This window comes from Grammomys surdaster, unplaced genomic scaffold (assembly GCF_004785775.1).
Source record: "Grammomys surdaster isolate TR1022 unplaced genomic scaffold, NIH_TR_1.0 170, whole genome shotgun sequence".
Classification (NCBI taxonomy): Eukaryota; Metazoa; Chordata; class Mammalia; order Rodentia; family Muridae; genus Grammomys; species Grammomys surdaster.
In genome coordinates this window covers 10,936,165-10,962,182 of record NW_021604618.1, presented here as the reverse complement: position 1 = coordinate 10,962,182, position 26,018 = coordinate 10,936,165, and the positions used below count along the sequence as shown (strand labels likewise).

At 41.6% G+C, this 26,018-nt stretch overlaps 1 protein-coding gene across 1 annotated transcript in view; it reads right to left on the bottom strand.

Annotated features, from left to right (window-relative positions):
* The window catches only part of Mpped2 (metallophosphoesterase domain containing 2), a 169,572-nt gene that overhangs the window by 80,205 nt on the left and 63,349 nt on the right, over positions 1-26,018 (bottom strand). The window contains exon 3 of the mRNA XM_028767103.1: positions 3,643-3,868. Coding sequence (XP_028622936.1) covers positions 3,643-3,868 — 226 coding nt within the window. The remainder of the gene's footprint in view (positions 1-3,642; positions 3,869-26,018) is intronic.

Sequence of the window (26,018 nt, the reverse complement as noted above, 5' to 3'; positions counted from 1 at the left end):
TGCAGTTGGAAATATACAGGAATGCTGAGATGTGTTGCAAGCTATTTTCTGTATATAAATTCCTGGTAAGTTAGAAACCAGGAAGAAACAGTATTTTCTCTAGTCTCTGGGAAGCTTTCAGCTGTGACACAGTTATAAGCACAGAATGAAGGTAGATGAAAACTCTTTTTCTGAAGTTAAATCATCTAACAATCACTTTATTTTATCTTATGGAGAAGGTGATGCTGCAGAACAAGACACGAGGGCCTTGTGCACACTAAGTACATCTTCTAAAAAACCATCTACACTCCATCTTTATCCTTTTAAAATTCAAGAGTTAGAGCAATTTCCTTGGTCTGATGGCAACCACTTTTGTGAAACCCATAGATGACAGGACAGAAACAGCTAGGATAAAAGTTCTTGTTTTGATTTTTGTTTTTAAATGAAAACTATAAACAGTATTATCAATTCATAACTGAACATTTCCTCTAGAAAATTTGCTGAAAATTTTGGAAGTCCAAATTAAGTAGTTTCTACTATTTTGGAATATCAACTGAGCTACTGAGGAGGCTTTTACCTGTGGAGAAATCTCGGAGATACAATAACAATGATAAAACCTTAACTCTTGAAATGAGATAAGAACTAGTTATGATGTAATTTCCCTCAAATTTTGTTCCTATGCAAAATTTTAATAGTAAAAGAGGTTAAAAATGTGCAAAGCATTAAAATAACCATGTCTACCAATATGTATTATCCTTCAAGATTCTAGCTTTGGTGCACATTTATATGGTTAAAGTATGAAAGAGCTAGATCAGACATCTTTTCTTCTGTTTCATATACTAAACTGAGAAGACACAGGCCTCATCTAGCATCATCCAATCAGCAGAGGTTGAACCAAGGTCAGAACAGAACACATCCCTCTGACTCCTGGTGTAGAGTCTCCTGTAGAGTTGACAGAAAGGACCAATACTCCATTGTTCATGGTGACAGCTACACTTCTAAAATACTGTCTTGGCTTGGGGTCTTTGCTATGCTGTGAGTATATAAAGTTCATGTTATGAGGGAAATGATACTGTAAAGATGAAAAAACAGAGGGATGGGGAGGTTAAAACCAAACCAAACAAAGTCACATGGACTCATCCAAAGGCCCAGGGACTGTGTGGTAGAAATGGGACACATGTTCCTCACCACACAGAAATGCTCAGACAGAAATCTCCAAGACTGTTCAGTAGCCCTGGAAATACCCATTTAAACAGAACATTTTCATAGTGACATTCAAACAACTGGTTTCTCAGGAGAATAGGGTGAAATGGAAATCTCTCCTTCACCAGTATCTGATTCTTGATCAAAAACCAAAGTACCAATAATCTCAGAGAGTGGGACAAATCCCTCTTTCACATGGCCCAAATTATACCTACAGATTCTCTTCTTTGTAAAGAACTGTTCAGCAGGAACAAGGGGTCAATTTTTCTTTTTTTAAATCTCAATACACACTACAAGGAACTATCTCAGTACAACATTTCAAGGCCCAATAATTTTGCCTCGTTTCTACTTCAATTACCTTCTCTAATACTGAATTATTAAAAATTTTTAAATGATTTTTAAAACTTGTAAATAATAGTAATCTAGTTCTGATATAAATTTTGTATGCAACATGAACCAACCACCTAGACTGGGTCATATCCCATCATATCCCATATTTCAATTACTAACTTGTTTTCATATCTTGAGGTACTTCAAGGTCTGGCTTGAGATCCTAACCATCACCTCACACATCACAGCTATAATTTTGTTTAGCTAGTTCTACCCTAAGCATATTTGGATCATCTTAAATCACGGGGGATATTTTTTCTATTTCTCTGTCATTGTTTGAGAGATTAGCAATCTAGGATCTTTGAAAGCACTGATTATTTGTAAACAACCCAATGTCCTGTGCCTTTCGTAGATTGTTCAAAAATACTAGACATGGTTGAAGAAATGATTTTAACCAGCACATCAAGTTTCTGTGACAACCAGAGAATAATCCTCAATATTAAATTTTATTAAGAATTGGACCAGGAAGTGGAAAAAGCTCACATCCTGCTCCATATCCAGAACTACTGATAACAACTCCCTGTTTCACACTGAGATCATTTTTCTGATCACAGCTAAACAGGAGTCATGGCTGCTATTTATCTTATTACCTTCTCATGAATAAAAATAAATGTATGGATTTTAATAGAGTCAAATTTAAACTGGACCTGCAAATTATAACCACTAATTATCACACTACCACCAGCACTTCCATCGCTACTCAAGCCCTTGGCCACACTATTTTCCCTGGAGTTGGGCACAATGGCAGGGTAGTAGGACTACCACTCATTGCCTACGGTTTCCCAAGCAGTCTTTAAACTCCTGTGCCTCAGTTTGCTTACCTGCTAAATGAAAATTACACAAGTACTTAAATCCTTCAGGCAGATTAAAGACTGAATTTAGACAACTGATAACATCAGACTTAGAACAGTGCCTATTTATGGTTGTTAATAAGGAACTCACAGTCATTGTCAGGTTGAAGTGCAACAAAATGTACTTCTCACACCCCCTGTAAGGTATGAATTCCAATGAGTCAGGGAAAAAAGATATGATAGACAATGGGAATCTGCTCTGCCACTCCTCTTGCAGCTCTGTCCTAGCTTGTAGCAAAGGTCTTGGGGTTTTGTTTCAGGAGGAGTGGGGAAGGTTTAGTTGGTCTACTCAAGGCTTACAGATAGTCTTGGAATTGTTTGATCCAGTCAAACATTCTCATTTCAGAGATGAACACATTGGTCTGGGCTAAGTGACTTGCTCAAGTCCACCCAAAACCACAGTGGTAAAGCTAAGAGTATGAAAATGATAAATGTTATTGTAAGCCAACTACCAGTGTCTCTTCTAGTTCCATTCCATGTGCCACCTACATAATCCTTCAACCACCAGATAAAAGGTACTATTTAGTTTCACCTTTTTGAAGGTACAAAATCTAAGGTTCGGCAACACTGAGTAACTTCTTTAAAACCTGGCAATGAAAACCAGAGTCCCACTGTGAAGCCCCTAGGATGTGTTCCAGAGCACAATTCTAGACTTCTAGTACTGGGCTATCAATCAACAACCTCCACTTGCCCAAGCATCTGTCTCATCTGGAAAGCCTTTATAAAAACACAGATTTCTGGGGTTTCTCTGAGACAGAAGAGTCAGGGATGTCTTTGAGACTAGATTTCCACAGCTATCTTTACAGAACCAGGCAGTCTGATGTGTAGAGACCTGAGAAACTTCGAGCGCTGTGCCAGGCATTTCATGACTGCTTCCATACCACTGAAATGGGAAATACCCTCCTGGAATGTTCAGAGTAGCTAAGTCTGGCAAGAGTAACAGAGTAGTCTTTCACTACTCTCCCTATATTTGCACAGACCCATGTAGAGCCCCAGTCATATAACTACATACGAATCTACTAAAGCTTTAGTTTCATTCTTGTCACCTAAAGGAGTCTGTTTGATGATGAAAATCAGCAACACTGTGATTTACAGTGGACCAGATGATGTGCTTGGTTGGCTATGAACCAACAGCCTTTCCTTCCACCCTAGTCATTGTCATGGAAAGCAGCTAAGTCCCAACTTGAAAACAGAGGAAACCTGTTGAATGAGCACTTACCAGGGTGCACCGTATATCCTGAATCCCTTCACGGTTACCTCTGAATCTTGCAAGTAAATACTGTTTGTCAGGAGGGACTGAACATTGTCAAAGTCCTCTGGTTTCAATTTGGACACAGAGGGGAAACGGTAGTAGTCCTGTTTAACGAGGTCTGCCATGAATTCCTTATCAAATGTCAGTTCATGATTCCCGGCAATCACAATTTTATATTCATATGGCAGGTTTCCTGTAATAACAAGGAGAGAAAAAAAAGTACCAATTAGCACATTCATTTCCCATCACAAGATACAACCGCCAAGACTGTGATTAGCAGACAGCTCACCCGAATGAAATATTCACACATTTCCTTCTATTTCCATGTAAACCAAATTTTATGGCTACTCTTTTATGCTACCAAAAAGGAAAATAACCTGGAAATAGGAAGCTATATGGAGCTAAACAGCTGCTAAAAAGGCCTTAAGTTTTCCAGCAACATTTCTTTCTAGATTTTACAGATCCACCGTGATGACTCTATACACAATTATCCAGTTTTGGTTTTGTGTAAAGATTGACCATGATCCTAAAGAGAAGGCTTGGATTCAATCTGGTTCTCAATAAATTATGACAACCAACTATTTTTAATAGCACGAATACATGCTAGATTTTTAGTACACCCTTCAAACAAAGCATTTGGCAGTGCATCCTAAATCCAGATAAGGAAGCTACAATGCTATACTGCAAGTCGAGCTTTACATTTACCTCTGGCTTCTGAGTAAGGACATTATTAAGGGCCGGTGATTGGAAGGCCGACTTTCCTCCCATTGAGATGGGAGAAGAAACTGTAAAGCTTAACCCCCCTTTAATATTGATGCTATGGAAATGCGACTTCTCGGTGTGTGCTTGGTATGCAAAAGTTTCCCGATCGAAATGAGATAATTCTGGGAAGAAGAATGAAAGCTAGAAAGGAAAACCCAAACACCAGACTTCTGCATAGATTTATATTCTTTGAATAAAGTACAGGTCATACATATTAATAGCTCACTGTGATGCTATAACAACCAAATTTCCAAGGGGAGATAGAGCCGGGCAGCCATCCCCATCCTCAAGATTAATCTCTTCCCTGCTCTGTCGCTACCCATCCCTCAAACCTCGCCGATGGGCTAGTGCTCATTTTATTTTATTTTATTTTATTTTATTTTATTTTATTTTGGGGCAAAAATAAGGGTAGGATGGAGGCACATATAATTCCCTGTTGAGACTCCTGGGTCCAGTGCAAAATTAATGTTGCCTGCCAATCTGGGAAGAGTTAAGCTTATCCTGAGCAGGAAAGAGAATACTCTTGTAAGAATTGATCCTTACCAGCAAGCCAGAGCTGATGATTTAATTAAGGAAGCTTTAGTGGGAAGAGACTTTTTATTGGGAGTGGTAGTAACTTCTGCCATTGGCACTTGGATTTCAGCAGAGCGAACTATAAAGACTGCACTGGAGAGTTTCCACCATGCCAGCAGCCTGAAGCACATGCAGCTGCTAGCACAAGTGTTTTTCTGGGACAGTGGTGACGTTTTATAACATTGTAATATTTCTTCAGCTCTTGATTTTCAGTTTCTAAGGGTAACAAAATCATATATAATGTGTGCTGTAATGGGAAGGCTCTAGAGAAGGCGAAAGCATTGGTAAAAAATGATTCTGTGGAATAAGGGAATCAGAAACACTGAGGCCAAGAGTCAAGAGATACCTGATGGCCTGCACACACTTCTGTGTGACATGCCTCTGGCCTCAGTTACTTGCAGGGCTGTGAGGAAGAGTGCAGTAGAAGCAGGAAGCCACTCTCAAAGGCACGCTTATGCGAGTTGGGCAATTAGGAGCGTGATGTGTGTTGCAAATGCCTTAGAATGGTGCTATTTTGCAGGACTCCTGCACTTGAAGCACAGATGAAAGATGGATTAACAAGGCCTCAAATTCCCAGCACTGTTCCTGCTGATCTAGTGAGGCTGTTGCAGACTGTGGTTAGATTATGCACCCACAGACTAGTCTGGGTTCCTCAAGTAAGAACAGGCTAAAAAGGCTTTCCTGAGCAGCAATGTGTCCTGCCAGAGTGGGCTTTGGCTACTGGTTCACATCACACTGTGGCCCTCTATCTCCTCTATTGGTGGTGCTGGGTGCACTGGAAACTCATTCAGTAGACACTGCTGCTGTTGCACTATTTCTCACTATTTCCTCATTTTAGATTTTTGGTTCAGAACGGTTGAGTCTGAGACACTGGGCAATCGAAGTACTTCCCCCTACCCCCTTTAGCTCTTCAAAACAAACAAACAAGAACTAAAAGGTGAAAACTTCTGCGAAGTAAATCCTCTTCAGGAAAACAAGCATCCTCTGTGTCTTTTAAATCAGATTTCAGGGACTCCGCTAGTGAAGGAGCCGCTGAAATGAACAACCACAGGAGCGGTGATGATATTTACACGCCGCCAACAGACTCATCTCTCTCTGAGAATCCAATAGCAGTTTCCAAGTTCCGCCCTGGGTTACCTATGTTATGAGATTGTCTGACAGATTTTCTTTTTTGCTGAGCTGACCTTTCATCTATAATCTGCCAACCTTTCTGTTTTATATGAAAAGTGTAAGCAGGGCAGCTGACAAATCTCCTGTTACTTGATGGCATTTTCTTTCTTTCTTTTTTTTTTTCCACAAGACTAGATTAATTTGGAAGGCTCCACAGTCAAGCTTCAAGCTTCTTGGTATTCAAATAGCATCACTTTCAAATTGTCAGACAAAGAGGTGCCTGCCTTTATCCATTTTATTCAGATCAGGCCATCTAGGCCAGCCCACTTGAATAAAAAGCAAGGCCATATCCTGCTTTCCTAATGTGGAAGAAATCCCTGCTCTGTGGGACCCGAAGAGCTAACTAGTGAAATTAGACAGCGTGTCCTGGGAATGACAGACAAAGTTATTCTAGGTGCAATGAAGAGGTATCCTCGATAAAATGTTAAGTAGTGTGTATATTGTTTTAAATGCATAGTTGAAAAGTTAATGTTAATGTGGTCTGTAGCATTTTCATGTATATATTAATAAAATATATGTAATATACACAAGCAAGCAATATGTTCATATATATGTATATGTACATACACATGTAATAAATATGTATGTTATGGTCAGAACACATTTGAATAAAAAACAGTAGAGGTCAATTAGAGGTCTAGCAATACTGCTACATAAGTAGTGAATGAATGAATGAATGAATGAAATATGGGATCTCAGCCATCAGTTGGGAGTACAGCTTCAGATAATCAATAGTGGATTGATAAGCAAGCAGAGACAGCATGTTGTCCCATTATTGAGATCCAAGGCTGAGTATGTCAGCTCAGGCCTGCAATGTCAGCATTCAGGACACAGTACCGGTCAACCTGAGCTACAGAGTATAACTCTGTCCTCTGAAAGAAACAGAGAGTGATGATAGGAAGGCCAACTGCCCCACCCAGCTGCTGCACTGCTGTCCTCCAAAGCAGACGCTGTAAAATTTGTCTGTTTCTCTTCAGTTCTCAGGCTGGCCAACTACTTGGACAAAGGAGGAGAAAGAAAGAGCCTCTTCGCTCCTTACTCTTCACTTTCCCAGTATTCTATCTTGGTTACAACTTATATTTCTAACAACTGAACTTTTTCTCATTTGTTTCCTTTGTCTTTGTTGTTTTTGGAGACAGGTTTTGTCTGTGTACCCACTGCTATTCTGGAACTCACTCTGTAGACCATGCTGGCCTCAAACTCAGATATCCAACTGCCTCTGCTTCCCAAGTGTTGGGATTAAAGTCACGCACCACCACCACCTGGCAACAACTGGACTCTTAATTAAACTCCTCCTGTACCCACAAACATGTTGCTTTGGTCTTCTCTCTTGGGCATCCGTTCTTTATTTATGGAATCTTCTTTTGTTGTGAGTTTATATTTACCCAACCCAATTAAGTAAGACTATGAGACCATTGGCATACAAACAGGTATGCCTGCTGCAAACATGAACCTAAGTGGATCAAGATACTTCAGCATTTTGCTTGGAAACTTCTGGAAGGAGTCCAGATATGATAAATTCAACCTACAGATATGTTAAGTTTAGTTCTTAAATGAATTTTACTTTTAAAAGATGAGCTAACATTTAGAAAGCAGAAGCTATCACACACATGTGCATGTATACACACACGATGTCAGGGCTTCCTACCCTCTCCTGGAAAATCAGAAAACCCAGCAATGCTCACAAATTCTACCAAGCTTCTTGCTCTCACTGCTGCTTCTGCTTGCCCCACATTGGCTCTGCCTGATGGGACACTATAGTTTTATACTGAGTAACACACAACCCAAGAAATTCTGGTTTCTGTTTTTATTATCCTCCAAAAGCTTTTCCGGGATATCACTAATAGCTGACTGAGGGACAAAGCAAAGCTTCTTCTCAATTCTTTCCTGAGCTGGTCTGACCGCATCGACAACACCATCTCTGCAAATATCCACCCTTTTGGCTGCTGATGCTGTACTCTCTAGACTCCCTTCTCTCATGTCAAGCATCATCCCCTCTTCTTTCTCAGATGTCTTTGTACCCTGTCTAACTTATGACATCCTCCTTCACCCTCCTCCCATCTTCAGATATTATGTAGTGCTGTCTTGCCATGCTTTTCACATTTCTATTCTTAAGGCTCAGTTTTAAGCCAGTACTACATGGGCTGCAGAGGAGCATGGGTGAAGAGTGGGGACTCCCTCAGGCCCCACTGTGCAGTAGCTGTATGACTTTGAACCGAGGTCCTCTGCTCTCAGGGTGATGATGGCAACAGCCACATGATGTACAGCTTTAGAAGCATATGCATGTCAGTGAAAACATAGTTACTACTGGTTGGTATTCCAGTGTTTAGTGTTGCTTTCTCTCTGTGACTCATCGCCCAATTGACTGAAGGCATGTATCGTGCCCATGGGTCCTTGTTTGACTCAAAGAACTCAGTCCAATACTTCCCACTGGTAAGTACACAGTTTATATTTGCTTAATGATACAACTGATGAGCTTCTCCAAGGGTTGCCAGAAGTTTCTGAGACTCCAAGAACTGGGCTTCGCATACTAGGCTATGGAAAAACGTAACTCTCCGTCATATTTTCTTCCAGGTTTAAGTTTTTATAAAGTGTCCTATTTTGTGGCATCTGTCCTGGCCAGCTAAGTTCCAGCCCATTCCTTTCAAACTATGCTTTCGTTAAATATAAGTAGGAAAAAGTATTATAACCTATAAGTAATATAAATAATATGACTCGTAAGTTTCAGTGAGACTAAACAGAATCCTAAACAATTTTGGATGTTCTATTCATTCTAGTGTCTATTAGCTGTGCTGCTGCTGCTCCTGCTCCTGCTGCTGCTGCTGCTGCCACCACCGCCACTGGAAGCTACCCCTCCCAACTGCCATCCAAGAAGCCATTACTCATCCATAGTTCAGATCCCTCCCTGATGCCGGACACAACCGTTGCTCTCAAAGAATCTCAACAGAAGATGGAAATGAAACCTTTGAAAACTATTGCAGAATCTGGCAATGATCCAATATACCCATAAGTAGTATGAGTGTTATTAGAACCAATAAGGCCATTGCATCTCAGGGTAAAGAGAGGAAGCTCAGGAAGCCTCTAGCTAGTGCCCAGTGGTAAGGCAGACTGTCCCTAGAGGTCATCCTAACCCTGCCCTAACATGCCACTTCTCTGCTTCTCTTGTCTAGGAGCCCATCTCTTAGGCTTTCATTCACAAAGAAGTAAAATAGAGGATATCCAGATCCCATTCCTCTTATCAGCTTTTACTCCCTTGAAATGTCTCTGATTTCCTTCTAGAGTCCACTGAGTGGGTGCTCTTTGTGGTATGTAGCAAAGAACAAAGTATCAGCGGCATCAGTACAGGTGAATATCTTCAACTATGTGTACCGCAGGTCTAAGTCCTTACTGTAAAGTAAACAAAGGGACCTGCCCCTTCTCACAGCATCCCAGACTCAAGTGGCTCCAGCTAATGACAGCACAGAGGCAAGGGAGTGTTCCAAGATAGCCTGGCATGCTGGTCTAAGGACTCCCCAGAGCTGGAGCAAGATGCTGGAGAAAAGCACAGGGCTGAGGGGAGGAACTTGCTCCCAGGTTCACCAGAACAGCTCTGTGATCTTTGAATTTGCTATATGAATTAAATAACATTTGGAAAAAAAGCTATTTAAAAATGATTTTAAATGTAAAAACCAAGAACAAAATCCACCGAGTCCATCCTATGGATAGAGAAAGCCGGTACCAGAGAGATATTGCTCAGGTCCCATCCCCATTGGTAACATAAGTGGGATTAGAATCTAGATTCTAAAATTTATCATACAAGGTCCAATTTCTTAGATCCTAACAATGCCTGGCTAAGGTTTCTCTGTCAAGAGAATTCCTGTGCCACTTGCCCACCTATGGTGATCTACTTGCTAGTTCCAATCCTTATGTCCCTTTTCATTTGTACCATGAAACAGAATTCTCCATTCTAGATGCATCTCTAGCTACGTCCTGGGCTTCTCCTGAATGAGACATGAGGGGCAGCATCAGCCTCATGCTATGACAACACATATCTTGGCTCACTTAAGACATTCCCTAAATTCAACTGCAGCTGCTGGTGCAATTATTTTTTGCCCACTACTTTTCAAGAGAATGTGGGAGCCTCCTCTAGGAAGGGAAGGTCAACTTAATGTAAGGCCCCAGAATTTAGAAATTCGTTGGCTAGATAAGAAGTAGAACAAAGCTTGGACAAGAGACAGGAAGTCTAAGGTAATAAACTCAAACACCTCTAGGGGCCAGAGAGGGATGGGCCAATCCTGTGATCTGAGGTAGCTGGGAAATTAACAGAGAGCAGTCAGAAGTGGGGCACTGGTGGTGCGCCATTGTTAAATGATCACATACAAGTGCTGTTCTGGATAAATAAGATTCCCGGGATAGCTTGTTCCACTCCTTCAATAAAAATTAATGTGCCTCAAAATTAAGTATCATATAGCAGCAGCCCATTTTTCTGCTATAAATCATGATAGAAGGTATTCCAACAATTCACTTTTCCAGGGCATCTGCCTTCCACATGGGATTGCCTGACACTTTTCATTCCTTCCGAGTAAGGATTATGGGAAATGGGGCAACCAAAATGGCTCATTAGTTTGTGACTAATGACAAAACCACCTTCCCCATGGCCTATATTTCAAATCAAGAAACTGGTAAATAAGGCTAATCGATTGTGATCTCTTATTTTCATCAGCTAAAGCATCAGGGAAACCTAAGCACACAGCACAGGAAGAAAGCATACAAAGCCAACGTAGCCACATCTCTTTTATCAGTAAAAGAAAGTCTAGTTCAGAAGCAAATTTTAAGGCCTCCAATTCCCATGTTCGCTCCCCTCCATTCTCCTGAATTAGAGATTTTGAAAACATGTAACGGAACCAAGGCTATCGTCCTCATAAGACTGGTAGTACATAACACTCACTCTGTAGCAAGAAGAGAAGAAATAGAGGCGGAATCAGAACAGGAGACTATGCTCTGGCTCCCAGGTGCTCAGGAAAATCCGAGTCACAAGCACAGCCCCCAGGCTCACCTTCTGCTCTAATGTACTGGATACCAACCTCACTTTGTAGGACCACAAAGAGTTCAGTTAATATTAAGTACACTACGATGATCACTGGTTCATTTCTAAACAAAAGAAGACACATGGATAGACTGCAATTCAAGAATTCGCACTCCTGAAACCTTCAGCCCTCCCGCAGCAGAGGCAGATGATTTAGAACACCAGTCCAACACACCAGCAGTGTAAGGGAACCCTGTGATACCCAGAAGACAGATAAGAGGACCTTTTCCCTGCTTAAAAGTATTATTATATTTTTAATATGGTGATTCCAGGGGGAACCACAGAAAATATTCAAAGTCCTGAAGACAATTCTGCTGAGGAATGAGTAAGAAAAACTGAAGCCAGAAAACTGACCAAGCAGAAAATTCTGCAGGAGGATGAAAGGTGGGAAAAAAAATAACCCGAGAGCCTAGGAGGATAGAAGAAATGAGGCTCAGGACTGCCTGAGGAGACCTTTCTTCTCAGTTTCTCACTTGGTGATCATTGGGTGAAGATTGCAAAGAAGGCTTTGGCCAGCCTGAAGGGAGAAGACAGCACTCTTAGCTATAAAAAGGCAGAGGCCACCATTTGCTGTGGCACCTCCTGTGCCTAGGAAAGACTTGGGCACATAGTGCCCACTGCCTACACATTAAGTGAATGCACAGACCTCCAGGAATCCCTCTTGGCTCCATATTTGCACTCACTTGCCTCAGCTGCAAAACCACCAGAAACATTCAGTCAGGGCAAGCTCTGTCTCTGACCTCAGTCTGTCCCCCGTCAGGCTCCATTAATTTCCACAAGTCCTGACAGCTCTCACATTAATACTCACTTGCTGATGGAGCCACACAGCAGGTTCAGACTGCTACCTTCTCCTCTGAAACTCATGCATTAGGGTTTCTTCCATGCTTGCAATGGGAAACCAAGTCTAAGAAATATTAAACACAGAAAACTAGATTACAATAATGTCAGGGCCGAGCCAGAATCTCAGGAGAATGGAGGAATGCTGAGTGCAGGCCTGACAGTCCACTGCAGGATTTATGGGGAGTGTACAAAGGCAGCAGAAAAGGCCCTTCACCTTCCTCAGCCTTCTTCATAATGAGACTGCTAAGGTTCCAGAGATGGCACAAGCAGTGTTCCACACAAAGGAGACAAAAGTCTACTCCATCACCCTACTGTTCCAAGATGCCCTCCTGACCTGAACAGTCACCAATTCACCAACAATGAGTGACGTAACAGAGAAGTGTAAAACCACGAGAATGCAGCCATTAGTGCTCCCCATCTTTAGAGACCAAGAAGACATCTCAGAGATGTTGTTGTCATCCCCCAGCAACTTCTTGTTTATATGCATTCTCATATCAACCATAACTGTGCTATAATATAACTTACAGTGAGCATGCACATGTACATGTGCCTGTTTATGTGCATGTGTGTGTGCATACACACACACACACACACACACACACACACACACTATCCACACTCATATGTATATACAGACATCATTAGATAATATACATAATGGCTGATGTCTCCTTGGTCTTAAGTGAGTAATGTCTCTAAGGTGCCACCCAGCCCAACATGCTGTGTGTTCCACATGAGGCTATTATGGTATCTGTCTATAGTGCTATCTGTCTGATTGAAGATCACTCAGTCATATGGGCACCATCTGTCTAGACAACAGCAGTCAATGGCAGTGTATCCCATTGTTAATTTTCTCCAGCCTTTTCCTTACAGACAGGGGCCTTGGCTTGTTTAGAACAATTTGGAACAACATGAGCCAAATTTGATCTGAATGGACTATCTTCTAAAGACATTTCAACCTATTTCTTTCCACGACAGAAAGATGGATCCAAATCAGGGTTTTGTGAGACAGCGCCAAGACATATTGGTAAAGACATTGTCAAGTGTCATATCAGTGAGTAGGTTTCTATCCCTGCAGTGGGTAGGAGAACATGAATGCCAGGTATGGAGGAAAGAGAGCTGGCTTTGGAATCACACAGACCCCAGATCAAGTGCCCAGCGCACATGCCTCCTTTAAAACTCAGACTGAAAGCATGCGGGTTATCACCCATCAGGAGAGAAAGATGTGATCTACCCTACAAAGTAGACGTGAAAATGAGGCAAGTCAGCAAAAACTGAAGACAACACCTGAAGACAATACAATACATGAAAGATAATGACTACACCGTGCTTCGTTTCGTCGCGCACTGTAACTTCATTTGGGATAGGCAGCCAGCCTCCTACTTCCTTCCCAGCCCTGTAAGACGATGCTCAGTAAATGTCTTTATTAACCCAGAAGTGCCTATGACAAGGCTCTCTGATGAGCTGACGAATATACTGGATCTTTTCCCCCTGCAAAGGCTTTCAGAAGCAACTGAGAGGAAGGTGTTCCTCCCAGTGATGATTATAAAATAAGTGGCAATTATTCTCCTGAATAATTAGGGGAACAAATGCAAATCCCATGTGTTTGCATTTTACATCATTAAGCATGGTGAAGACCAAATTAAATAAAAATAACACAAGGCATAAAGGCCATATCTTTTAAGAGAAATAACTATTTTAGAGGCTTTTAAAATTCCCTCCTCCTTAACCTTGCAAATAGAAAAAAGAAAAAAAAAAAAAAAGAACCTTTTGAAATCACTGCTGTTCTTGTTGCTTAAATAGAACTGGGCCCTGTGAATGTGGGGCTTCATCACACAAGGCTTCAGAGGGGCGGGGCTGCAGACGCCAGAGCAGAGGGCTGACAGTAGAAATGCAGTCTCTGCCTTAACAGCACCACTGGGGCTAGATGAAAATGCTCTTCTAGAACTTGATTAAAACTAAATTGAAAAAGAACATATTTGGCTAATATTACATTAGACTAAAATATAGAAATGAACCCTAATACTCTCAAAAATCTAATAAGAAAAAGCCATCTCAATTTCCAAACTTTCAAAGCATCTTCTTTAAATGCATCACAGATCAATTTACATGGTACTTTTGCCAATAAGCAAAACGAAATCACAGGTTGCAATTGGCTTATATTGGAAAGTGTGAGAGCAAATGCTAGCAAATGCAATTACGGAAAACAAACTCCATTTTCTCCCCTCTGGAGGGAATTTCGGGGAATATTTTATTGCCATCAAATAATATCTCTGAAGGCATCAATATACAATTCTATTTTCTTTTCAGAGGCCCCACGCCCTATAAATCGAATCCACTCTGCAGAGTATCTTGGAATTTAGAGAGAGGCCTACGAAGAGGGATATTACCTTGCACACACATCCTACGTCAATTTTAATAATTTTGCACCCTGGACAGGAAGTGGCTTTGAGTCAAATTTAGGATGCAGTAAAATTGACTTTTTCTCTTTTATAACTCAAAATTGTAATGAAGCAATGCAAGGATAAACTCAGGAGGAGACAGACCCCCGGGAGAGGTTATTTTAATCAATACCGACAGTGACAAGATAAGACAGAGACAGCGTTTATTTCTGTTTCCAGTGTTTCTCTGCCTCAGCTTTCAGCCGGCACCAATTTCTTACAAGCAGGAACTGCACACAATCTGAGTTACTAAGACTTCCACAGATGAACGTTGGTTCTGTAGGCATACTATTCCTAGGGTCTCCTTAGATACAACTCTGTGTTCTGATGCTGCAGTTCCCTTCTGAAATTACACAAGGTGTGTTCTTCAGCAGTAGAGTATTTCTAGAAAAGTCTGCCATGTCTTCTTAGGCCCAGCATTTCTGTAAGTGGAGTTTATAAGTCTCTGTCAGGTCCCTCCCTGTCCTCTTTTGTTCTCACTGTTTCTGGTGTGTTGGGGACTTAGCGCAATGAAAACGTGGTCCTAGTTCTGCCAGGGTCCCTGCTCCTGTACATTTAAAATAAGGCGAATACCTTGCCTTGAATTGTTTCTCACCATTTACTTTCTGTCCTTTAGCCCATGCATCCCTGCCCTCTTACTCCACACCCTCTTTAGACAGTGTGAGAGTCTCTCAGATTTCAGCTCATATTTGTGATGGGCTAAACTGTCCCTCCTAAACTTACATGAAGAGGCTTTCACCATGAGTACCTCAACATATTACAAGGACTTTAAAGAGGACATCACAGTGGGCCTTCATCCTTAAAAGAACTGGATGTAGAAGCTACGGGTACAATCACAGACATGGGAGGCTGGGCACACAGCAAGTAACAGCCGTCTGCAAGACAAAGAGAGAACCTTCAGGAGAAGCCAAATTGCATGAATTTGGGTTTGTAGCCTCCACCTGGCAAATCTGTGGCTTAGGTCTGACAGTCTAGTATCTTGTGATGATATCCTCAGCAAAACTGAGCCCAGCTTTGTATGAGGGCTCTGCATTGCTTAGTGTGTTCTACTCAGGGTGAACTATCGGCATGCAAATTTGATCACGTATACTCCCCCACACACCTTACACTCACCCCCTTTACTCTCAGATCCTGGAGGGTAGGTCCCAGACAAAAGCCAAACTCCCTGGGGTAGTGGGCAGGCTCTCCAGGATCTGGGCCAGACCAGCTGCTTCTCCACTCATCTCTTAAACTTTGAACTCATGGGCTTTCAGTTCACAGAATAAGAATTTCTCTACCAAAGCTCACTCTCTCCACTTTACTCTGTACCCTGAGGTATTTGCATTTCCAGAAGGTCTCAATAATTATCCAGCGAATGAATGAATAAGTAAAGAATAATTTTACCTTGACTCAGAATCATCTGGATATAGCAGGTTTATACCTTAATTTTGTATTCAATGTGGCCTTAAGGATTTAAAAATCTTACTTATATTTTACTCTAGAAAGCCACCACCAGTTACATACATATGTATATATACTTCCTGAGATGTATGATTAATTCCTTTCTTTTTTTTTTTTTTTTTTTTTTTTTGGTTTTGCGAGACAGGGTTTCTCTGTGTAGCCCTGGCTGTCCTGGAACTCACTCTGTAGACCAGGCTGGCCTCGAATTCAGAAATCCACCTGTCTCTGCCTCCCAAGTGCTGGGATTAAAGGTGTGCGCCACCAATGCCCGGCTCTGTCCTGATTAATTTCTGATTAAGAAACTAAATCCAATTTTCTTTTCTTTTTCTTGGATCAGAGTATCAACATGCAATGCAGGCTGGCCTTTAACACACCTTCCTCCTGCTTCAGCCTGCCAGGTGCTGGGATTACACTTTTACTACCATACCCAGTTAAATCAATCAATCAATATCTCTCTCTCTCTCTCTCTCTCTCTCTCTCTCTCTCTCTCTCTCTCTGTGTGTGTGTGTGTGTGTGTGTGTGTGTGTGTGTGTGCGTAGGGGGCTAAATATACATGTTTGTATGTATGCATACCTATAGCACGTGTAGGCACAAGTGGGGGGAAGTCAACAACTACTGTCTGCCTCCATTTCTCACTATCTTTTTTTTTTGAATAGTTGCCTCTCATTCAATTCAAAGATCAGTAGTTGGATGGGGTGATGAGATGGCTGACCAGAAAGCCCCAAGTATTCTTCCTCCATTTCTGCAATCCCACTCAATGACAGGATTACAAGGGTACCACAAGCTGCCACAGCTTTTACATGGGTGCTGTGGATCTGAACCCAGGTCCTCGTGCTTGAACAGTGAGGAGCTCTTTACCAACTCAGCCACCTTGTCAGCCTCCCACCTAAATCTGATTTTGAAAACATGTTATAAGGTGGGTCTTTTTGGTGGGAAAAGTGAAGCAAAGATGGTCAATGTGGTAAAGACTCAAGTCTATTGACTGAGTGAAAAGGTGAGCAGGCGGTTAAATGAAGGAGAGAACACATCCCACCAATAACGCACTCACTGTCAGTTTGAAAGAGAAGGCAATTGTTTCTTCAATATTACCCATTCATAAAAGTTTCCATCTTTTGAACCTGAGATTTGGAATCAATAGATAGAGCTAATAGTGTAGCCATTTATTATCTGAGAGAGGTTTCTGTATTTTTTCTTCATTGCATCTCTTCATCTGAACGTTTTCACCCCTCGGCCTCTCAGGCAACTCACTGCTGTTTTGACAGCTGGCTTTGTAGAGGCCACTCTTTATAAACGAGCCATGGCCTGGGCCCATCCAGGACCTGTGTATGCATCTTCTCAGGCCCCCAAGCCACTGGGTCAGATGAAAGAATCTGTGCTAATAATTTATGTACAGGCCTAGCTCTCTCCCTTTGCTTCCAATGGGAAAATCAAGGGGCAGCAGGGTGCTGCTGACCTCCTCTCCTCTGAGGCCAAGCTGATTGAATTCCAAACCGACGGAGACTTCGGCAATCAGAGCCCTTCCTCCAATGGAACAGAAAACTGAAACCTTACAAGACTACATGAGTACACTAAGTTCACCCGCTGACTTAGTGACAGCATGGGATGCCTGCTTCTGCAGACCAATCCTCTCCTCCTCCACTCTGTCACACAGGGGCAGGGTCAGTTTTTGAATACTAGATCATTCTTGGAGCTTACTTTACAGATCAGAAGATTTCAGTTTAGGGAACTGAGAGGCTTTTCTGAAGAACATTGATCATTCAATAATCATGAGGGTGAATACCTAAAATTAAAACCAATTACCATATGCAGGTAACATCAAATAATATACAAGGCATACAGAACAAATCTCTTATCTCAGATACTGATGGCAGCTCACATTTGATTCTCAAGATACTCTATCCATTTTTATTTGAAACTAATATATCTCTTAAAGACTCATACATTAGAGACTTGCTTGCCAGCTGATGGGCCTTTGGTAAGTGACTGGCTCCTGTAGGCACTGGCCTGATCACTGGATTAATCTCTTAATAAATTCACAATAAGGTGCTGTTATTGGGAGGCAGCATATAGTTGGGAGAATTGGTTCCCTGGGATTTGCCCTGGAAAGATACATCTTGTTCCTACCTCTTCCTTTTTTGCCTTCTGTTTCCAGGCCACCATGAATTAACTTAATCTTCCTCCTACACACTCCATTACTACTGTGACATTTTACCTGGTTCACACCCAAAGTAAAGGAGCCGTAAGATGGACTGAAACCTCTGAGATGAGGAAACTAAATAAATCTTCCCTCCTCCAATCTGTTTCTCTTGAGTTTGCTCTCAGGTTTGTCACCATGATGAGAGTTTGACTGACATGATCCTCTGTTCTCCCTCAGTCCTTTTTGTGATAGTTCACAGCCTGGCTCTTTCATTGTATTCATCTGTTTGACCATTTAAATTGTGACTTTAGATCAGAGAGCAGGTAAAGTGATGGAAGCAACCTTCCAGATCCAGCCACAGTTTTTCCAAACCTTACTTTATTCTCCAAAATAATTCATGAAATATTCTTCATAATACCCAGAATACCAACATTTGGAAACCAATATCTCAAATTTCCTTTCATGTGTCAACAAATAAAGGGCTATATTCGTTATACTCAACAAATAAGGCATCCTCACTTCCTCTCAAATAGGAAAGTAATTTATCAAAGGTTTTCAGGGTAAATTTTCCTAAGTTGTTATAATATGCAAGCTTACTAAAATGACAGCTTTATCTCTACATGGTTCAGAAGCATCAGCCTTTATTGTTTACAATGGGGATTGTTCTCCTCATAGAGAACTGCATTTCCTCCTTGAACAATAGTCAAGATTACTTGGCTCCTTAATGTTGAAAACAAAGGTCAGAAGTTTCTTTGAAAATAAGCTACATTTATTTATTTATTTATTTATTTATTTATTTATTTATTTATTTATTTTTATTAGTTCTTTGGGAGTTTCAAGTTTTATATAATGTGTTTTGATCATAAACTTTTTAAAAATTGAGTTCCTTTATCATTTTCCACAGCAGTCTTTCCAGAGTGAGAGACTTGGCTTCAAACAAGAAGATGTAGCGTGTCACAGAACAAAGCAATGTTATCATGTGTCTTCCACATACACATGACACCCAGGTGAGCATACTCACACCCAGGAACACAGACAGATCCACCAAAAAGTAGAAAAAAAGAGACTTAAATCACAGTGAATGAATCTGAGGATTAGAGCTAATAATGAAAACCTACACAACAGAATTAAAAAGTAAAAAGAGTTTAACTCAAAGTACTATACTCCAGCCATAGTAGAAGTTTTGGATGGCTTTGGAGAGAAGTATCTAAATCCCAAGTTAAGTTACAACCTACAAAAAGTATCTGTCTTCCTTCAGTCTACCTCATTGTCAAAACACACTAAAGTCTATCTGCCCACATTGGACTTAAGCTCAGGTGGGACCAATGGACACAAAGAGAAGTAAATAGATCCTATTATATCTGAGAGGTTTATGCTCATGCTCAGAAAAAAAAAAATTAGGTTGTATGAACTAGAGTAATGAGAAATTACTGAAATTGGCAATCAAGGAAGATTCCTTTGAAGAAAATCAACCAATATATTTTCTCTTGTCTGCTCACTTTTTGAGCAATGATCAGTAAAGATTCACAAAGGACTGACATCCCTAGTCCCATGTAGCATAAGGAGGCAAGAAGCACACCCAGCCACACACAGAAGAGATGTTAAAACGTTGTCTCAAGCATTTAGCTTCTTTAAAATCTGTTTTCATACAAACACCCAGACACAGCACTCTTCTACGGTTCGCTGGCTGAGACTTTAAAAGCCTGCCCTTGTATTCAAACATCTTTCTTAAAAATGTGTTTATTCAGCTTCCTGCCTTAGTGAGGATAGCACAGTGAGGCTCTACTACGGAGACAACTGTGAGGAAGCAGATGCATGCCTGAAAGTCAGTTGTTCAGGGATGGCCTGAAGCACTGTAATGACACTTAGTTTCTTAGGTTCTACATTTGAGGTTGTCATAACACAATAGCTGAAGAAAGAGGATGTCTGGCCTATAGTCCTTCCAGGCCTTGTGAGGTCAGCGCTCACTGACATTGGGTCCCCGGGAGCTCCTGGGGCTACCCCTTAGTTCAGGGTTCACATCTATGGTCATTCCACATGTCCATCACAGACTTTTCACAGCCATTTCCCAAACTCAGATCCTCAGGGGCCTTGATGAAGGTCTTCCCTTAGTTCTCCAAAGACATCATGCCAACAGAACTCAGAAGTTACTCAAGCTTCTATCATTCCCAGAGACAGATCACTTCTGTTAGCATGGTGGAGCATATGAAAGGATGCTGGGAAAATTTTATTGGACGTGAAATTCACTAGGAAATTTAAAGAAAAAAATATAAAAAATAGTCTTCTATGGTTGAAGACAGATTATAGACGGGGAAATGTGGGAGATTCTGGCCTGAGGTGCTTACCATTTAAGTCCTTCGGACATGGTTGGAGTTGAACTCTATATACCTTCTAGTTACCATAGGGCCTGAGACCCACAGACTCTTCAGCCAGTTCCTCTGAAATCTGCTGATCTGAGAATTATGTAAGGAATCTTCTTTATTATTTTTTTTCTTTTTTCTTTTCCAATTTTCTTCCCCTTTGAGGTCAGATTCCAGTCTCCAGCTGAGGAGATTCTGACTTTCCAGGCCTGTGTAGGCCATGACCTTAAGGAAAAACATTTTCTATCTGCACTTTCCCTTTCTTCTAGAAATTAGATAAGATCTCTGTGGCTAAAAGCACACTGGCAAAGAGCTGGAAGAGAGGCCTCTTGCTCGTTTTTTATTCTAACCCATGGGCAGAGTCAGTCCAGTCACAATGTTGCACAGTGCATCTCCAGAGGGTATGGGCTCAAACAGCCAGAAGGGAGCAGTAAGCAGGGCAGGTCTCTCTCTCTCTCAGTAGACATAACAGGGGATGCTTACCACTCTGTACCAGTGGGTTCCAGTTCCAAACAAACCTGTCTTTCTGTCATTTGATGACCACTGATGTCAATAAATAGATTCACTTACTAGGAAGATGCCTCCTAGGCTGTCTTCGGAAATCTCAACATGCCAATAACAGATTGGAAAAAAGATGAAAGTCAAGCATGTACCACAAGAAAGCCATCTGATCACACTCAAAGTTGGGCTCTGCCTCTCAGATCTTTGGAGTTCAAAATCACAACATACTCTTTTAATCCTGACTCGTTTATACTAGAAACACCTTACCCACTCTCCATTAGGAGGAGTATATAGATTGTGTATGGTACAACAAGAGACAAAACAGTAGAAAGAGAAGATAGAAAGGAAAGGGGAAGTTTAAAAAAAATCAGGAATAAGATACGAAAGGCTGGCAGTATGGTTCAGCTGGTTAAAGGCTCTTGCTGCTAAGACTGACAACCTAAGTTCTATCTTGGTAATCCATTGGTGAAAGGAGAAAATCAGCTCTCAAAAGATGTTCCCTTGGCAGGGCAGTGGTAGCACATGTCTTTAATCCCAGTACTCATGAGGCAGAGATAGGTGGATCTCTGTGAGTCTGAGACCAGCCTGGTCCACAATATGAGTTCCAGAATAGCCAGAGCTACACAGAGAAACTCTGTCTCAAAAAAGCAAAAGCAAGAGCAAAAGCAAAAGAAAAAAAATTTCTCTAATTTTCATGTACATACCATGGACTGTGTGCACACATGCACGCGCATGCGCACACACGCACGCACGCACGCACGCACGCACGCACGCACGCACGCATATACCAAATAAATAAATGTTAGAAAAAACTAGGACAGAAAACAAGGTGACCAGGTATGGTATTTTAAAATGTCACCCAGGACTGCAATGGCCAAGCTACGCCATGCCACAATAATAAACTACAGAAAGTCATACCAAATCTACTCCATTTTAGAAAAATAGTAGGCTATTCTCTTGAAGATGCTATGCAAAGGCATTTATAGACAAATGAAACATTTTAATCATAGCCTTTCACAACACAACCCTCCTAGTTTGGACCATGTTTGCATCTTTCTCTGGGAAGCCGAATACTCAGGAAAGGTAGAGTTTAGATCCTGGTTGGTGGACAGCCATTAGTCTACTTCCTTCATCAGTAGCTGTTTAAGGAGTCATCCACGGAGACACAGGGGAAGTCTACGGAAGGGCTCTGGGGACACTCGTCACCTACACACCAAAGCCTACAAATGGGAACGGCTCTTCTACCAAACACTTGTCCTGCTGTCATGCTACATGTGGAAATTTGTCAGTCACTCTCCATCCTTTGGGACAAGATCAACACATGAGGACAGGTGAGAGAATAACTGAGAGAAATAACTCGATTCCCTTTTGTACTGAAATCCTTATTTGCCAGCTCCCCAAAACTGCTTCTTTGCAGATTCGTTATGTGAGACAAATCTCTTTCTGCTTAAGTCAGAAGCCTCCCACCTAACTCATGTTTATATTTCCATACACTAAATTAAGAGCATTTCAATCAAACAGTTCCTTGCATATCTTTGCTGCAAAAAAAAGTTAGTATTCTGATTGGATTTTCTGCCTCTGGCAAGAAGACATCAAGAGTCAAATGACGATGGCAATTATGAGGTTAGGAGCCAAAACACACAACACCTAGCATCCTCCAGATACCACCCAAAAACTCGTTACCTACCAACCTGATTAATCTTAGTAATAACCCTTTAAAGTAACAACTGTGATCTGTCTTTACAGACAAGTGACGTCCACAGAGGTCACGATGAAGAGTACGGCAGAGCTAGTCTGGGTAATGGCAGTAACAGTATGCTGAATGCATCCCTAACTCGAGGGGGTCATAAGGTCGTGATCAAGGGAGTGAACTGACTGGGAAAATCCCATAAAGCTCCAATGTTTAGGATACAGTGCGATTCAGCACATTTAACCTAGAGTCGAGAAGTCGGTTTTGAACCACCTGCCCAGGACTGTGAGCAATAGTTTAAAGCACTGGAGCTAGGAGTACAGGAAACTGAGCTGCCCAGGATTCTAAAAGGCTAACAGGGTAAAGTAAACCGAGCTAGTGTCCTCAGCTCTACGCCTGCCTAACTAAACAGGGATTCAGAGCACTTCCAAAGTCAATACCCATTGAACTGATGACAGCCTTAATTACTTAAATATTTAGGATCATAAACCAAAGGTTATTTGCTTTCTACATTCTATCAGAGAAGCTGTGCATTTTTCTCACCTTCTTGACAGCCTTATTGATGCACTAGCCTTAATTTACCTCACAGCTATGCCAAGGACCACCACCAACAGACATAGGGTACAACATGCACGGAACAACCTATGCCGTCAAGGAGATTTCACAATCTCACCAAGACAAATCTGCACCTATTTCATGAACCTTCTGATAGAAACTTTGGAAATGTAGATTCCCCATAAATAAATAAATAAATAAATAAATAAGTCAATCAATCAGACAAACTTGCTCAACTTGTTAACTCTCTGTCACAGTCAGAGATAATGGACATCACATGACCTAGGAGGAGTGCCACTAAAACAGATTACCTTTTGGTAAAGACACAGTATGTGAGTAACTGTGGCCCTGCTCTACCGCACTGCACGTATGCTAATCAATCACAGCATGTCTTCCAGTGAGTCTGGACGGACGTGAGGATACTTCTCAACGAAGTGAGTCAGAGTCAGTCAATAAGATGAGCTCCCTGTGGTATTTATCTCTGAACGTGAAAGGGGGGTTCAGATCTTTTCCAACTAGAAAAGCGGGAGAGTGTGAAGAGAAAGGAGTATCTACTCATTTTCCAAATCCTTTCCTGCTGCATTCCGTCCCATTACTACTGTGTCAGATGCTCTACATAACAGGGAACTTGGATAAATGTTTGCCAAATTTCATTTAATCGGAATGTGGGTAGGGAGGTGCGTGTGACAGAGTACAAGCTCGGGTACACGCAGGTTTGGTACCTTTCTGACAAGAATGCTTCACTGAGGAGAGTACATGAAGCAATAGAACCGAAGTGGTTGGCTTCATCGCGGCTCCTAGCAAGAACCAATAGGCATGGCTTCGAAAGCCACCGGTTTCCTTGTAATAGAGAAAATCCAGACAGCAATCCTAAGTACATTTATTAATCCCCCTCCCAGTATGGGTAATTGCCATCAGACATGGATCTGTCAGTCTTGCATTAACATAAGCTACTCCGACTTGAGTTTTCAATAGCACAGTAATGTCAATGGTACTGGAGAGAAGAGCTAATGCTGGAATTCTGAGAACCAAACCCTGTGTCCCGCAAATGCTTTTAAAAGAATTTCACTCTCAATGGTTGCTTGCTCAGAAGAAATTCATTTTACATTTAAGAGAGGAGAGAGAGAGAGAGAGAGAGAGAGAGAGAGAGAGAGAGAGAGAAGAAAGCATTCAATTGAGTGAGCCTTTTCTTAATTCATTTTAAGGTAATCTCTTCCATTCATCAACAATTTTTCCAAGAGGTGGGGACCATGGAAGATCCTGTGTGATTTCCCTGTATGCTCCTCCCTACACTGGGGTGAAACATAAAATAATGCGGTGGTGATAAGACCAAAAAGAAGAGCTTTATAATAGTCAGGACACGCCAACCAAGTTTAAATTAAATTACACAGCCTGCTAATCTTTATGATGGGATAAAATGTCTTCCAACATTATGCATTATACTAAAATTCGCAATGCGCCCTCCTCGCTTCCTGAGCTGCTATGACCCCACTCTTTACTGCCCACCCTCCTACCTCTTCATTAAGATAGCTCATCTTCAATCCCAAAAGCATTATTCCTGCTGACTGGACAGGGAGGGTATGATTCTGTGCAAGATTTCATTTTTATAGCTATTGTTAAGTTGTGTGTATCTATATTTCACACTAGGGCATAAGAAAACAGTATTACGAATACCAGGCATATTTTTCGAACACAACTTTTCTAAAAGGATAGAATCAAATATACACACTGCTAAAGGATTTCAAGGCCGGTAGCTCCGAAGAGTGACACTCAGTTTTAAAGATGGATACCATGCACTGCATGTTCGATGTTCAGTGAAGCAGCTATAGCAGAAATCACAGATTTTCCAAGACTAAGAGTGACAGGAACCCTGCTGCAGGATGAGCCTGAGCATCTGGGGTGTGCCCTTGCCCAGTGGGTAGGGTTCTCATACTCTATGGGGGATGGAAAAATTATTAATGAGAACAGAAAGACCTTTGTCTAAGGGCAGGGACAAACTCAGTCTTGAATCTTCATCTTTGATAAAACTAAGAAATAAAAAAGGAAGGCAAGGACATCTCAGACAAGTTTCTTGTTTCTTCATCTTCCTGTCACAGGAGAGGATGTGTGCCCAAGGACAACCACGTCTGAGCTTACTGAAAGGCAGGACCCTTCTTAACAGCATGCTCCTCTCCTCCTTCTCCCTCTCCTCCCTCCTCCCTCCTCTCCCTCTCCCTCTCCCTCTCCCTCTCCCTCTCCCTCTCCCTCTCCCTCTCCCTCTCCCTCATTTCCCTCTTCTTATTTATTTGTGGGAATAGAAAAGTGTGTGTAGCTGGGTGGTGATGGCGCACGCCTTTAATCCCAGCACTTTGGAGGCAGAGGCAGGTGGATTTCTGAGTTCAAGGCCACCATGGTCTACAGAGTGAGTTCCAGGACAGCCAGGGCTATACAGAGAAACCCTGTCTCGAAAAACCAAAAAAAAAAAAAAAATAATAATAAAATAAAGAAAGAAAAGAAAAATAAGAAAAAGAAAAGTGTGTGTGTGCGCATGCATGCGTGTGTGTGTGTGTGTGTGTGTGTGTGTGTGTGTGTGTGTGTATGAGCCCACGTGCATGTCAGAGGACAACTGAACAACTTTTTAGAGTCAATTCTTTCCTTCTGACATGTGCTGTGCTTCCCAGGGATGGAACGCAGGTCATCAGGCTTGGCAGGAAGTATAGATCTACACTCTGAGCCACGTCACCCCAAGTAAGGAGGAGCTAAAAGCTAACATCTGTAAACTAAGGCAATAATGGCCAATAATGAGGAGCTGCCTAGAGAAAAACTACAA